Source organism: Triturus cristatus, chromosome 2_1 (genome assembly GCF_964204655.1).
Source record: "Triturus cristatus chromosome 2_1, aTriCri1.1, whole genome shotgun sequence".
NCBI classification, from domain to species: Eukaryota; Metazoa; Chordata; class Amphibia; order Caudata; family Salamandridae; genus Triturus; species Triturus cristatus.
The window spans coordinates 330,066,031-330,082,635 of record NC_140581.1 but is presented as its reverse complement, the minus strand read 5'-3'; the positions used below and the strand labels follow the sequence as shown (position 1 = coordinate 330,082,635).

General features: G+C 45.6%; 1 protein-coding gene across 1 annotated transcript in view; it reads left to right on the top strand.

The window, feature by feature from the left end:
• The first annotated feature begins 6,635 nt into the window (after nt 1–6,635).
• Nucleotides 6,636–16,605, top strand: part of EMB (embigin) — a 152,432-nt gene continuing 142,462 nt past the window's right edge. The window contains exon 1 of the mRNA XM_085631231.1: nt 6,636–6,834. Coding sequence (XP_085487357.1) covers nt 6,744–6,834 — 91 coding nt within the window. The 5' untranslated portion in view covers nt 6,636–6,743. The remainder of the gene's footprint in view (nt 6,835–16,605) is intronic.

Here is a 16,605-nt window from a genome sequence, read left to right as displayed (position 1 = left end):
CATTTTACCTACCACCATCCCTGAGGAGCTGCTTTGGAACTGCGGGGGAAGACTGAAAAGCGTGGTCATCTCGGGAGGCTGCTACTGTGCAGGGACTGCGAGGCCCAGGGTGCCTTGGTTTACAATCATTGAACGCACCTGATCCTCTTCCCGGACACACCTCCTACCGCTATTTAATTGACACTAGTCTACGCGTGAGCGGGACGTGTGCGGGGCGCAGTCCGGGGCGAAGCCCGGGCAAAGGGCAGGCCCGTTTAAGCCCGTTCAAGCACGGTCAAGACCGGACCGGGCCCCTTCTCTTTCCTGCTCCGCCCTCGTAGAGGAAAAATGGCCACACGGTCGAAAACACAGGCATCAACTCCGATGCTTTCAGGTACACTGGACAATTTTCTTATCAGGGCTAATTCGGTGGTCAATAATGAGCTGTTAATGTTGGAGCAACGACTCTCGGAAGGTATCGAAAGTGCTAGGAGATCTTCCCTCGGCTTACTCGCATCTGCAAGACCTCCGGAGAGATTGGATAACTCTCATACTGCCTTAATGAACAGTATTGACCAAACGATTGATTCCGTACTCCAGGATCTAAGAACTAGCTCAACCTTGGTACCAGATGTTGCTACGGAGCTGGGGAAGGAAATACCTTTAAGATCAGCTCATGGCTTATGGGAGGGGGCGATATCCAACAGGAAAAGTGTGAGGAAGATGAAGGGTGGGAAAAAGGCCAGGTTAGATACTGAGGTTCCACCTATTGTATTACTAGGCACTATTGAAACTTATACTCTATCACCCACCCCAAGTTGTAACCAAATTTCTCAACACCCTTCCCCTCTCAGTAGTGCTGCTGGACCAGGGCGAGAGACTGATTTGTTAACTAGCTCCTTAGTAAATGCGCTAAAATTCTTATTTGAACCTCTTTTGGCTAGATTTGATTCTATTAATGAGACGCTCATAGAAATAAAAAAAGCAACAGGAATTATTACTAATTGTTTAATAAATAAAGGTAGTTCTATCTCTAAAACGGATAATGTCCCTCAAATACAACTCCCAGAGTCCTCGTCCCTGAGTGTGGTTAGTTTAGGTGCCCCCCCCAAACATGTAGGAGTGGGGGTGGCTTCCGAGTCACAGGATTTGTCTCGATCCTTGAATCCCCAACAGGCTTTTGTTGTTCCTCCTCACCCAATACAGAACTGCTCATCTGTCCAACTTAGGCCTATGGATAATGTTGGTGAATTAAATGTCCATAGTACTAAGGTGGGAACCAACACTAATACTCAGGGGAAGTTAAGCTGGAAGGATGTGGTTAATTTACCCCCCGAGGCGGCCCCCTATGTACTAGTTTTGGCTGGAATTCCCAAGTGTACCAACTCTGATTTAGAAACTTATGACTCTCTTAAAAACAAAGTCACCAGTTGGTTAAATGCCCATAGGCCACTCCCGCCATCTGTAACTGCGGCTATTTTGATGGTTAGGAGGATTAATTGGCTGGGTAATTCATTTAAACGCTGTAAGGGCGATTGTGTTCTGGTGAATTTTAGAGATCCTGATATTGTATCATATATCCTTAATTGGAGGGGGAAACAGCGAGAGACTTGCATTCAACCTTTACCACTCTCCCATTTTTATCCCCCATTAAATAATAATGTACATGCTGAGAACGTAGAAGGCTGGACAAGGGTGGGTCCTCTTTCCTCTAGCTCTCGGAACCGTGATAATTCCTGGTTATATCAGCCTATTGTTCACGATGTCCCATGCCAAAATAGGTTTAGTCCTCTTGAAGAGGTGGATTGACTGCAAGTTGGATCTAATCCCAACGTAGATGAGTGTGAATTAGTATCAGTACAGACTGTGGCGACCTTATCAAATGACATCATCTACAATGACCCTATAACCATCTCAGATAATGTTAGTACATCTGCTGACCCATCCTGTGCCCGTTCTTCACTAAAGATCCTCTCCTGGAATATAGCGGGCCTCCATAATAAGCTTGATTGTCCCGAATGGGGCCTTTTTATAGATCAACATGATATATGTTGTTTTCAGGAAACATGGGCCAGGACTAACCATCATCGAGTGGGTTTTGCCTCCTTTTTTCTTCCGGCAATTTGGGGAGGTAGGGGCCGACCGTCTGGTGGCCTCTCCATTTGGGTGGCAACCCATTTGGGCTGTACCGCTACCACCCTGAGTACAGGATCTGATGATGTTCAAGCCATAATATTGAAATGGCAGGCTAAGACACAAATGGCCCTGATTAATATCTACTCTAGGCCGACCAGTTTATCGGCAGAATCAAGGGCTGTGGATGTCTTATCTATGGTATTGGCGGATTTACCAGAGGGTATCCCTTTAGTGGTGGGTGGGGATTTTAACTCCCACTTTGAACCCCTAGAGGGACTATTAGATGCCATAAACCAAGAGGAGGATGACTCTTGGGAAATTCCACAAGTAGCTGGCTCCATTGTAAGATCATGGACCCCATTGGCTCTTCAAATTACCTCTTTATCGTTGGCTCACTCTATTAGAGCTTGCAATGGACGATCCAAATCTGATAACCGCCCAAAGACTACCTTTAATGTAGCGGGCAGAGAGGCCCACCTCGATTACATCTTTGTCAAGTGCAAGGAATGGAATCGAGTCTTGGATTTTGTGGTGCTTCCCAGGAGAGAAAGTGACCATAATCCTCTAATCCTGGATTACGCTTTATTAGGTTTGGGCCCCACTGAATCCTCGCTGACTTCAGACAGAACTGATATTCTTGCCCTCTCTAACAACAGACGGAGGGTGAAATGGTCGAAATTGGTCAGTAACCCGGAGGACATTTCCAGAGTTTATGGGAATGTTAGTTTAACCTTGGACCGAATGGCTGATCTTATTGAATCTGAATTAGCCCCGGATATTAATAGAGAGATTGCCGCACATAATGATGCACTTTATGCAAGTTTAGGAAATATTTTGAATCCTCTAGCTCCTTTGAAGAAATACCAATCTAGGAAACATTCATGGTATAATCGAGCCTGTAGACTGGCAAAAGCCGAACTAATGACTGCATTAAAGGCAAACGCTGACCGAGATCTCATTAAATGTAAACGACGCACTTATCGCTATCTGACCCACCATGCTAAACTTGAGTGGGCCAGTCAGAATTGGGCCGATCTAACATCTGCTTTGGCGGATCGAGATTCTTCTAGATTTTGGAAAATTGTGATTACCGGTTCATCTGATATGGTGTCCGCTATTAGTCCGAATATTGCCCCGCAAGTCTGGGAGGACCATTTTATTCTTTTGTATAACAATCAATCCCCTAGCACAGCTCCTTTTTTATCTGAATTACCGTTGAGTGATAACTCTGCTCTTCACCCAATTAGTTTTACTATACTCGAAGTCCAGACTGCTATCACTGCACTCCCCGCGGGAAAGGCTCCTGGTCTTGATAAGGTCCCTGGTGACCTTTATAAACATGAACCAGGAGTCTGGGCTCCTTATCTTTTAATTGTATACAATGGAATTGCAAGGGGTATGAAGATACCTTCTACTTGGCTGGGTGCGGAGGTGGTCCCAATCTATAAGAAAGGATCGCCCCTCCTCCCAGTCAATTATCGGCCTATCAGCCTTATTGATGTAGCCCAAAAACTTTTTGCTAGGTTGATCATCAATCGCCTATTGGACTGGATTGATGAGGAGGAGATCCTGAGCCATTACCAGGCTGGCTTCAGGAAATCTGTATCTACCATTGACCAGATCTTTAGGTTTAATATGCTTTATTGGAAAACTGTCATGGTTGAGGGTGGATCCCTATACACAGTCTTTGTAGATCTTCGATCAGCCTTTGACTTGGTCCCACGTACCAAGCTATGGGCTGTTCTTCGTGAATTAGGAATTCCACCCCCCCTTCTTGACATTATAATTCGATTACACACTGATAACTTCGCCAAGGTTAGATGTGGGAGAGAGGGAAAATTATCATCTAGTTTCCCTGTCAATAGGGGTGTGCGCCAGGGCTGTGTCCTGGCTCCCACCCTCTTCTGCCTATATGTAAATGGAGTTATCCCCTATCTAAATATGGTGCCTAATAGAGACGCGCCAAAGCTCGCTGGGATGGGGATTTCGGCAATTATGTTTGCTGATGACACCTTGTTACTCGCCAAATCCCCCATGGGTATCCAGCGGGTACTGGATGGGTTTGTCTCTTTCTGTCAGGATAGGGGTCTGGAAATTAATACAACAAAAACAAAGTTTATGATTTTGAATCCTCCAAGAAAATCCCGTTCAAATCCAACTATTGATGGAGTTAGTTTGGAGAGAGTTCGGGTGTTTGAGTACCTGGGAGTGACTATAAATGAAAATTTCCTATGGACTCAACACCAAACCAAATCCCAACTAAAATTAACGCAGAAAATTGGGGCGATTGTTAAACTTTGGAAAAACTCCTACATAAAACCTATTGGTCCACCTTTAGAAATTTATAAGGTGCAGGCCAGAGCGGCAGCAACTTATGGGGCGGAACTGTGGGGCAATAATTGCCTCCAACCATTTATGGTCATCGAAAATAATTTTCTACGACAATTATCTTTACTCTCCAGTACTCCTCTTCTCCCCCTTAGGATGGATTTAGGAATTAGATCTATTAAGGAGGAACTAGCCTTAAAGCCCCTAACCTTTTGGCGACGTCTATGGGAAACCCCTGAACTTAATACCTACAGACTAGAATTTTTTGATTTATTGAAGTTCCAAACTATACAAAATCTTCCTTGGATAAGGTATATCAAGGCTGAGTTTGATAGGTTGGGTTGCTCCTCTTTATGGAGATCTCCAGAATCTGCATCCAAGGCCATATCGCGTAACGCTCTGGCAATAATGTATTATGAAAAAAATCGGTCGGTTTGGCTGACCTCTGATTATCTGGGCTCTATGACAAGTTCATTTATTTTAATGAAAGATTATTATAAGTTTGAGATAGTGCTGGATGATATTTATCCCCCAACTCTTAGCAAACTTTATCTCCAATGGAGATATAATTCCCTCCCTATTCGTGCTCTTACGAACAGATGGCACCCCTCAACTGTTGCTAATTGTCCCCTTTGCACTTCTCAGCCTGAAAATGATCTCCACGTAATTCTTTTTTGTCCTCTATATATAGCATCTAGAAGAAAGTGGAATATTCCCCTATGCAAAAAATGGGGTTTTAGAAAATATATAGAGGCTTATCGAATACTAAAAACGGATTTATCACCATTAACCGTTTTTGCTGTTAGCAAATTCTTAGACTCAATGTGGAAAACTAGAAGAAAGTTTTTGTAAACATGATATTATCTAGTTTTCACATTTTTCTGCTATGATGATTTTTTGGCAAGTGGTATCAACTGTGTTTGCTAACTTGATTAGTATTCTTTTCTTGGCTATAAAGTGTATGATGGATATATTCCTCTTTTGATTGTAATAATAGTGAAATTTTATGTTACCTTGTGATATAATTGTGAAATTTTATGTTACCTTGTGTTATCTTTTATGACTCATTGTAGTCGAAATAAAGATTATAGAAAGAAAGAAAGAATAATAAATGTAGGGTATTACAAAAAAAGTGTATATCCAAACCATGAACAAATTCAGAGAGAAGTATAGAAAAAGGATTGACTATCTACTGAAGTCGTTAATTTCAACATAAGAAATGTATAATTGTGTACTTGTTAAGAGTAGAGAAATCGAGAAAAGGATTGCCTCTCCTGCAGCAGGATAGGAAAAAGCACACCTTATGAACTCCTTTGGCAAAAAAACAATGACAACATTTTAATAAATATCTGAAATGATGTTAACATGCTTCAGGCTTCTTTAGCCATGACGCTCTCATGGTAGATCTGGTAATCATGGTTAGATATTGTTCACGTGAGGATACAAATGCCAGAGGTGCTGATTGAGATGAAATACAGTTACAGGACTCCTTGACTGCATAACTTTTACAAAACAGCAAACAAGAGCAAAGCTGAAGAGTATCCAGGGATTCTTTGTTGACTCGAGGTTGAGTTGTTCGAGCCAACAAATTAACAAAGCAACACATTAACATGGCATTACCATTACAAATGACAATGCCTTCTACATAGGTGTTGCTTTGAAAAACACATAATTAAAAGGCATTTAGAATGCCAATAGCTATAAATCTCGCTATTGCGAGACCTATTGCATTGCATGTTTAGTTAGTAAAAGGTCTGAGGGGGGACCCTGTCCACTTAAAAGTCCTGGGCAGAGTGTGCAAAAGCGTTCTTGTCACACATTACACCTCCAGAATCCTGTTTCCATAGTTAGGTAAGGTGGTAAAAGGAACTCTGCGCAAGCACCATTTTAATACGGCCACTTCGCCAACCAAAAAAGAGTTTTGATATTCGTCCAAGGAAGTCTACTAGATAATTGTTCGGGAATCAAAGTATATTTCATAGCTCTCTGTGACAGGGCTCCCACGAGGGTGACACAGTGTGTATGATGTGTTCTGAGCCCCCGAAAGGTCGTTTGTTTAACCGAGAAGAGTGAGACGATGCTTCGGCAGCCGGCCGGGGAGCGGAGCACGAACCTTGAATTATTAATGAAAAGGTCCAGGGGGGGAGGGGTTTGCCGCGGTGCTATAATGGCTGGGGGAGGCGCCTGTTGGCGCATTTCTCTCTCCAGAGTCTCCGTGACTCAGACAGGAAGCCAGGGGAGCCGAGTCACTGCAACCTTCATTCCCCGACCTGCCGCTCTGACAGACACACACCGCTACCATGCGCCTCCCGGGGTCACCGCTGCCGGTCCTTCTGCTGCTGCTCTGCACAGCTGCCCACCGCTGCCTGGGCGCCGCCGCCGACGAAGCAGGTATATCTATTCACGACGCCGCCTCCTCCCTTGCCGGGGGTGAGGGCAGAGGGTGCCGCCGCGTACCCTTCCCCACTTAACCCTCATCGCCTGGCATAATGGGGGGAGGGAACAAAGGGACCGCGCTGCGCTTCCTGTGTCACTCTGCAATGCGAGCAAGGTGTGCGAGCTGACCTACCGCCGGGGAGCAGCGTCGAGGTAGCGCGTTTACTCTGGCACTTCACAGGGAGAGCGATGCAATCATGCCACCTCACACCCGACCCCGACCCGTACTACCTCACATCGAAGAGGGCACGAGAGGACTGTGGAACTTCACAGGGGGACAGACACCACTAGAACCACCTCGCCGTCCGCTCATAAAAGAGGCATACGTGGCAGATGACACGGAGAGAAGAAACAGCCAAAAGTAGGCACTTTCCAGAGAGAGGGGACAGGACATATGAGGTCAAAGGGAGAGAGGTAACAGCCGAAACATGGCCCTTCATAGAGAGAAGCATCTGTGAAACGAGCACAGGTCACCGGAAAAGAGGTACCAAACACAACTAGGCACTGTTTAGAGACACCAGAGTTGTATGCAATTATGTCTGGTCGCTGGGAGACAGACAAAAACCAAAATAAGCCACTTCACAGACTCAAGAAAGTATCTCTACAACTCTGGTGGGTCACTGCGGCAGAGCGAACAGCATAACCCTAGCACTAGGCCCCCTCTAACCTGTACATGCGTATCACATATCATTACTCGCACACATTTTTTAAAAGTTTGCCAGACGCATGTCTTGTTTCTCGAGGTAAATGTTGGCCGTAGTTTATTCTTTTAACATGTATGAAATACTTGCATCTTTTTATATGAATCACAGTATCCCCTCTGAATCAATCTGACAGGGCCATCAAACAACGGCAAGGGGTTATAAATGACAAGTTATAAATCAATCCGCTGACAGGTCATAAATCATTTGACAGGCTCATGAATCGTGTGTGACCGGTCATAAATCAACAAAGGGATGACAATCATAAATCTTCTCTGACACAGCACAATCCCTTACTATCTGTTTGTCATATTTGTGACACCTTTTTGATTGTGTATGCCATCATACATGCCGTTTAATAGGGTCATAACATTCCTTGTTAGCTTTCTTTCAATTGCATGGGGATACAGGGAGGGTGGCCTCTTACTGGAGTTAGGCTCCAACTTGCTACCTTGTCTGTCCTTTTCGTGCCCTGCCGTCCGGCGGTCTGGGCTGTGAGTGCCGTGCTCCACTTACTCCCCCCTTTTGGCCTACTCCCTCTGCCGTGCTCCAATTACTCCCCCCTTTTGGCCTACTCACTCTGCCGGAAGTCATACCCAGGTAAGTGGCCTTCCTCCTGCACACAGCCCTGCCAGTGTGCCTCTTTATCCAACAAATGTACCTCTTTTTATCCGCTTCGCCTGCTGTCCAGCTCCGCGACAATGCTGATGTTGCTCAGTGTAGGTGGGTGGGTCTCGAAATGTTGATCTATGCACTGTCTCTGCTATTGAAAATAGCCTTGCAGGGGAGCGCAGTGTTTATAGCCCTGCATTGTCTCCTTCCAACATGTGGCAGCGTCCCCCCATTGGGGAGTTCAAAACATCACCTGGCCACCTATTGGCAAGGTATTTTCGTTCCAACTTTGGCACTCAGACTTGACCTGGAGACGGAGTGGTGGTGGCGGAAAGTAGCCTGTGCAGCGCAGTGTTTATAGCTCCCCATTGTCCCTTTCCAGCATGTTCTGGCGTCACCTCATTGGCCGTGTTCAAAATATCACCTGGCCTGGTATTTTTGTGCCAACTTTGGCATGCATCATTGACCTGGGGAGGGGGTGAGGACAGCTCCCCCCTTGTTGTTAGACGCACGGCAGTGGCCCATACCAGTATATTGGGTCCACTGCGGTCATTATGGTGCCAGCCTCCTTCAGGGGCAGCCTCTACTAAAAACATGGCCCTTCACCAACAAGGGGGGCCTATATACAACTGTACTAGGCCATAGGCAGTGCTTTAAATGGGCTGGTACTGAGTACCTACACTTTTTAGGTCTCGCCTAACCCAGCGCATGCTGGGTCAGGCGAGACTTTTTGTGAGGGCTCAAAAAAATGCTACAATGGCCAGCCTAGAGCTACAGTGCATGTGCGCGCGTGCTTAGGAGCAGAGGCTGGCAAACCTCGTCATGCTCATTAAGCGCCCGCGATCACTTTCACTTTCGCACACGGTCACTTTGGCTGCGGCCCTTTGATGTTCTCGTTCAAAGAACATCAAAGAACATGTTGTGTTAATGCTTTGCTGCGCCCGTTTGACTTACAATGTGCTTTCTCTTTCCACAAACTCGATGTTTGTGTTCCTTTATTTTGAGATGCTTTTAGTATTATTGTTTTGTGACTTAAAGAACATTAAGGAAATGTTACTGTGAAACTGGACAACGTTCACAGTGTTTATTTCTGATCGCAGCGGCTGCTTCATGTCCGTTGCACCATTCAGGGAGTCCTTTCGTTGGCGCTTTCATGAGGACATGATGAGGAAGCTGGAAACTTTTGGCACATTCTCTTTAAAAGCACAGCATGTTGGCCACTGGTTAATCGATTAGACTTATGTAGCGCTTTAGATCTCAAAGCGCTATGGTGGGTGCAGCAGTTACAACTCATGAAATATGGGGTGCAACTCACAAGGAGGGGGCAGGTTTGAGTGCACATTGGCTGCAATCAAACTCTTAAGATGATGGGCTGTGTATCCATTATCAGCACTCAGTCTTTGCTAAGTGATCTTGTTTGTTTTGTTGTTGTGTCAATGCTTTGCTGGACCCGTTTGACTTACAACGTGCTTTCTCTTTCCACAAACTCAATGTTTGTGTTCCTTTATTTTGAGATGCTTTTAGTATTACTGTCACACACACAACCACACACACAACCACACACAACCACATACACAAAAACAACCACACACACACACAACCACACACAACCACACACACACAACCACACACACATCCCCACACACATCCCCACACACACACCACACACACACAACCACATACACAACCACATACACAAAAATACCCACAACCACGCACACACACAACCACACACACACAACCACACACACAACCACACACACACAACCCACACACAACACACAACCACACACACATACAAACACACATACAACCACACACACACAACCACACACACACACAACCACACATACACAACCACCCACACAAACACACACAAGCACACAACCACACACACACACAAACACACACACAACCACAACCACTCACACAACCACCCACACAACCACACACACAACCACACACACACACAACCGCACCCACAACCGCACCCACAACCACACACACAACCACCCACAACCGCACCCACAACCGCACCCACAACCACACCCACAACCGCACCCACAAACACACACATACAACCACACACACACAACCACACACACAACCACACCAAGTATTGGCATAGCCAATAGGTCTCGCCTTTGGGGCCTTATAAGTGTTTAGCCACGCAGCAGTTGATGTGGTTGCACCATGGATATTGTGCTGCATAACTAAATACTTGGAAGGTCCCAAAAGTGAGACCTATTGGCTATGCCAATGCTTGTTTATTTTGAGAGGGAGGGTACCTGCACTTCTCAAGAGAGACGTAATACTTTTAATTTGAGAGTACCGGCACTTCTCAGAAACAAGCAAGTACTCTGATACAGAGTACCTGCACTTCTATTTTTCCATTCAAGCACTTGACATAGGCATAGAGGTAGCTGTGAAAAATGGCACTTCAGGTAGGTGGGCACACAGATGCCAACATTAGTGATTAGATAAGAGGGAGATTTTGAAGAATCAATGAAATGTAATATACCTGTGAAAATTTAATGGAACTATAAAGAGTTTACATTGGATGAAAGTTCAAATGAAGCCATTTTTGCCTTACACATCAGAAGAATATTGCATTCACCCGGGTTTGGGCACGTATAGAGTTGGCATCAATGAATCTAGTGCACTTCTAGAGAAGTGGCAAGAATGTAACTATGCATATTTCTCTATACTAATTCAACACTAATCCTCTATGGGTCCTGGAGTAGAGTGCTACTCGCCGAAAAAGCGCTTCGACGCCTCGTCAGGGGTAGTAAACGCTAATAAATGCAATTACAATACAATACAATGTTGCGGGCAGCAGGGGCAACGTGTTCACAATGATATCTGAGGTTGCAGGGCCGGCGCTACACACAGGCAGCTGTCCAGAACCCTGCGTGCAGCTCACCAACATGGGGTCCCGTGCCAGGCCGGCACACCCGAGACCCGTTCTGCAGGTTCAAGCCCGGCTGCTTGTTCAGAGGCACCAGGGACGCCCATTTCCCAGTTTAGCGCGCCCGCCCGCAGTTGTAACCCTCTCAGATGATAAATGTAAATGTAAATGTTGTAGACTTGTAAAGCGCACAGCTGCCCCAGCAACGGGGCGTCCCGGCGCTGTAGACCGCTGGGGAACCCGTCCTGGCTATCCCTGTGAGATGGTCCCTTTCTGGGTATCTCCAAGGTGAAACCAGGCATCCCCGGCGTCTGTGGGGGGCCGTTGTAGAGATGAGGCAAGCTTAATGCCCAGAGTTGCCGAGTGTGTTCTTGGTTAGAGTAGGTACCGAGGCGAGAATTATCGAGTCCGTTTTGACCCTGGTCCACGACCCTGCCGCGTCGGGAATTGAACCCTGGTCCCTGGCCGATTCTCTGCTTACGGGTCTGCCGCCTCTAACCAGTGAGCCACACCTCTCCACCCGATAAGCAACTCTCACACCTCCACCCGTTGTGAGATGTAAAAGAGGTGCTGGTGGTTGGCCTGAGAAGAAAGGACTTCAGCCAAGGAATGGGGGGGGGCGGGGTAGAAGGGTGGCACAAAGGAGCTTCAGGCGCAGCGTGGCATATTCAGATGCAAAGGCACTGAATGTGTCACTTCATATGCAAATTGCTTGCCCCCCCCCCCCCCCCCAAAAAAAAATCCTAGAACTTGCACTGTGGTGTTGGGTGTGGGGGCTTTAGTGAAATAGGGGGCAACACCGAAACGCTGGCATCTCAGAAGTAAAGGGGGCATAAACAGTGCTTGGAATTGACAAATAGAAGTGCATACCATAGTACCTACTTGTTTGTGAGAAGTGCCGGTACTCTCCAATGAAAAGTATTACGTTTTTCTTCAGAAGTGCAGGTACTCTACGGCTCAAAATAAAATAAAGTGCCGGTACTCAGTACGGCCCATTTAAAGCATTTGACATAAATGAACTAAAATATCGCATGGGCACTGGGGAAAGAAAGGTAAAAGGAGGCATCATATAAAGGATGGTACCCCGGGGGGACACGGAAAGCTCACGTCGCCGCTATACCAGGCATCTACAGGAAACTTACGAACGAAGGTACCGAGGTAGCAGCTGTATGTCCATTCAGGAAGGGGCAAGCAATAAACGGAACGTCTTTCAGTGGGCTTGGGGTGATCCAACAGTGTACACTCGTTCAAGGGTGAAGAGGGCACCCATAGGGCGCACGTCAGTGGGACTTGGGAGGGAAAGAGAAATAACCCGTGACACTTGGCAGCGGCAGAGCCTGGTCTCACGAGGGTAACTCTCAGAAAGCTCTCGGCATCGCAGCGCGCGCCGCTGCTCACTTCTCAGCTGATGCCAGCTGCAGCGGCCGCCCTCTGCAGAGTGTGAGGAGGACACACCGAGCACCCCGCGCGAATGCAAACAACTCCAATCCATTATCCTTTCCGGGATCTACTTTCCGTCCTGTGGCGTGCTCGTGCTTTCAAGGACCGGGCCATTTTGTCCTTGAAATGCGCTGCGACCTTGAAGCATGTCTCATTGTGCCGTGGTTTCCGAGAATTAATCGAGAAGCGCCCCCTCAGTCACACTCTGGGTCACATGAACACATGTATGACGTTCGTTTCACCTCGTGTTCTGATGATGTTGTAGGTCACCCCTGAGGTTTAAGAGAACCGGCCCCCAATCCCCCGTCAGCCCGGTATAAATGAAAAACCGACTTTAAAAAACCGGCCCTTATCGGATTCTATATTGATATACAGGGAATATATTGATCAGTTTATCAACTACGACATCTTAACCATGCTTGTTGAGGCGATTAATGTAATCCATGCCAGTGAGGTTGCTCCCGTTTACATTTCAAATGTCTTACTTCATTTGCCACCCTCAGAATGTTAGCTTTTCCCAAAATGCTGCCGTTCCGTTGTTTTTTTCATGTAATATACTACTCTTGTGTTGTGCATACTGTGAACAGCTTTGTCTGTGTGAGTTCAGGTTCTGGGTGTTTATTACAGGCCATGATTGAGGCTCTGAGGTTGAGGCTGAATGCAGCCTGAGCTTCTCATAGTTCCTGTCCATCAGTAATAAAGATGTTCAGAATACGTGCCCATACAATCCTTGGCATCTGAACAGAGTAATGGTGGCCTGTGCCAATTGAAAGTATATATGAAATTGTGTGAAGGGGGGTCAAAGCTGTTGAAATATTGACAATGAAAGTAAAAGAAAATTAAGTACATAGAGGTGAATATGTGGGAGATGCCGAAGTGAGGAAGATGCTAGGAAATAGGTGCAGAAGGAGAAAGTGAATATACGGTCTGGGTGATGAAAGAAATGAGGTGTCAAATATGCAGATGGAGGAGTTCAGAAAGATTTTCTTTGAAAAAGGCTGTAAGGCCACGGAGGAAGGTGGTGCGAAGGCGGGCACAGGAGTGATTGGGACACCGAAGACAAATAGCAGAAGGCTCTCCAAGAGAGGCTCAAATACTACAGGATTTTAGTTTGCATGATTTACGCCGTGCCCTTCATTACATAGCACACCTCTCTTGGAACGAATTCCCCTGCTCTTCGTTGGTCACCCCATTAGACCCCGCCCCGCAACTTTTTCATTCCCCTTAAAGCCCTGGGTCACCCAGGCCCACTCCGTTTCATCTCATACCCTGCACTTTGTCCTTCTCACACACATGCACTCCATCTACGCCCGTCTCTCGTTTCTTTATCTCTCTGCTCGTATGTTTGGCTTTCTTTTCTATCTTTTGCAGTTTTGCCCACTTGTTGTGACTGTTGCCATATGAGAGCCCTTAGATTTCATACCATTAGTTTTTTTTCTGTGTGTTTCTAATCACCAAAGGCCTTGGCCTCGAGTTCGAGTGCGTCTGTAACCGAGCCCTAGGTAAGCCTTTTGAGGCTTAGTTCTAGATTTTCTTTTTTTGTCAGGGGGCAAAGGGACCAGATCACCTACAGATGGTAGTTTGCGAGGACAGTGGTCTAAGTATATCATATTATCTTTTCCTCAAAGCAGTTTGAGTCAAACGCTTTTAGGAAAGATACAACGCATGCCAATTTTTCCTCTGTATATTCTTTGGCCGGATATATGTGTTAAATCATAATAACATATGTACATGTGACCAGCTGGTGATAGTCTGCTTGGCACCTGTGTTGGACAACTTTGCCTTTGAGCCATATCTAGTTCCCCGATTTAAAATGACACAGCATATTTTCCATTGATTGTTGCTTATGTACTAACAGGGACCAGACATTTCCAATTGTTGAGCTGGTTACAGAAGGCTTGAGCATTGTCACAGATCTGATGAAATGTAAACAAAGAGCAGCACAATGCCTTACCCTCTCTCTCCCCCTCTGGTTGGTGTAAGCTTGGCCAGGCCATAGTCAACAGCCACCGGTTGACTGTGACAGTCATTCAGATTCATGCACCAGTGCAGATTCAGATGGGTCCATGTGGAGAGGGTCTGTGGCTACACAGACTCTACATACCTGCGGACGTGCCGGCGATAACCCTGTGCATTGTCTGTGTTTGTTGGGGGAGCACTGGCTGGAGCTCCGCCTCCATGTCTTCCTATGAACAGATGAGGTGGAATTCAGACTGGTAATGTATGGTGCAGGTTTAGCCCGCTTTATCAAAGTGCAGTGTGGGGAATGGAGTTGGGTAACAGTGGGTGGGTAGTGGCTCTCTTGCATCTCAATCAAGAGTCCTCCCACATTCAAGACCTCAGCAATTGCTCTCACATTTAAAACACTGAATCTAAAACCTGCAGTCATTTAATGGTGTGCTTAGAGCGGTATCTTTTAAGACATCTGTGGGTGCTGAGTGGCCCCCCATGTTGGAGTAGTGCATTCAGCCTAAAGGGCTAGAGCGATCTGATATTGTCTATTGCTATTCCCTGAAAGGACCAATCATACTCTTGCTCGGCCATCATCCACTGGTGCTGTTACCATCTTGGAATGGTAAAATACCAATAAGGTATTATGGGGTTCATGTGTAGGAGAATACTTTGCAAACCTAAGAAATAATAAGGTGTTTGATGCCATGCTTGGAATAGATGTAGTGATGTGGAAAAGCTCCGACAATTTCTTTTTTGCTATTTCCCAACGAGCTCCTACAAGAGGGCTTAGGCATATCAAGCATAGTCGATCAAACGGGGCAGAATAATGATTTATGATGCAATTTTTAAAAGTGCATCAGGGTTCACCTTTGTTCCCTGCACAGTTTGCCGCAAATAAATGACTTAAACCGCCGTCTTCCGTCCTCTCAAGCCTCCTGCTTCAATAAAGTGAACTAACTCACCATTCCCTGTATCCAATTTCTGCAAATCAGTTCACTTAACCAGCATGTGCCATTATGTGTTGTGTGTCATGGTATGTGTTACCTTTGGGTTGCCGTGTGTGTCAATCAATGCATGGTGTTTGTGTCCACATGTATAACTATTGTTAATTGTCTCATCTGGTAAGGGTACTTTGTTTAATTGTATGTTTTAATAGTTGGCACAGCTCTGTCAGTTTCATTGGGGTGCACAAGGAGATTTAGAATTTTGTAATTGCGTATTCTAGTTTTTGAAACTTGCCAACTATTTTCATACGATCTGCTGTGATTTGCTGCTTTTTGTATGTGTTTTTCTTAGCTTTGAACAGTAGTGTTTCAAGCTTTCAATCTGCGGTGCCTCGTTTTCCTTTTTCCTCTCTTGTCTTTGTTGATTCGATTTTTCTCTCTTTCCCTCTCTCTTCCCTTTTCTCTCCTCTTTCTTTCTTCGTTTTTGTCTCACCCACACACTCACATCCACACACTCTCTCCCTTTGCTTTGTTTTACACAATTAAAGGATAATCTATGATCTACACGCAGTATCTGAATTATGTTCAGATGGTGTGATTTGTGACTCAGCAGAAATTCCGCGATTTAATACCTCTTAGCAGTACTTCTAGTCCTATGGGATTCAGCAGTATTACTGCTTTCTTTCCCAAAGAGAACATTCAATTGTGGAAACCGGTTTGTACAGCATTTGTCTTTCAAGCTCTTTTTCAAAAGCTGATGCAACAAGAAAGCATGAAGCAGAAGTTGATCACACAACGTTTTGTCCTTTTCAGATTAAATATTTAAATATGTGTAGGTAGTTGTTACACATGTTTTTAATTTAATAGAACAGATGGTAACTGAAGATGGACTCTTCATTTTAGCTGATAGCAAATCTCTTTCCCCCCAGCCATCAACAAAATCTTCCTCCATGTTTTCATTGGCCCTCATCTCTGTACCGCTTTGTGCCTGTTTGTATGCAATTGAAAACTTTAAAGCACCATATATTTATCTCTGCATTGGCGGAGGGCAGAGCCTTGAGATTGCGCAATGAATGCCTGAGCTGTTTCTGAGCTGTGCTGACAGCAGCTCATGCATTTACATGGAGACATGTTCAGTTACAAGTATGTGCCTTAAATGTGCAATCCC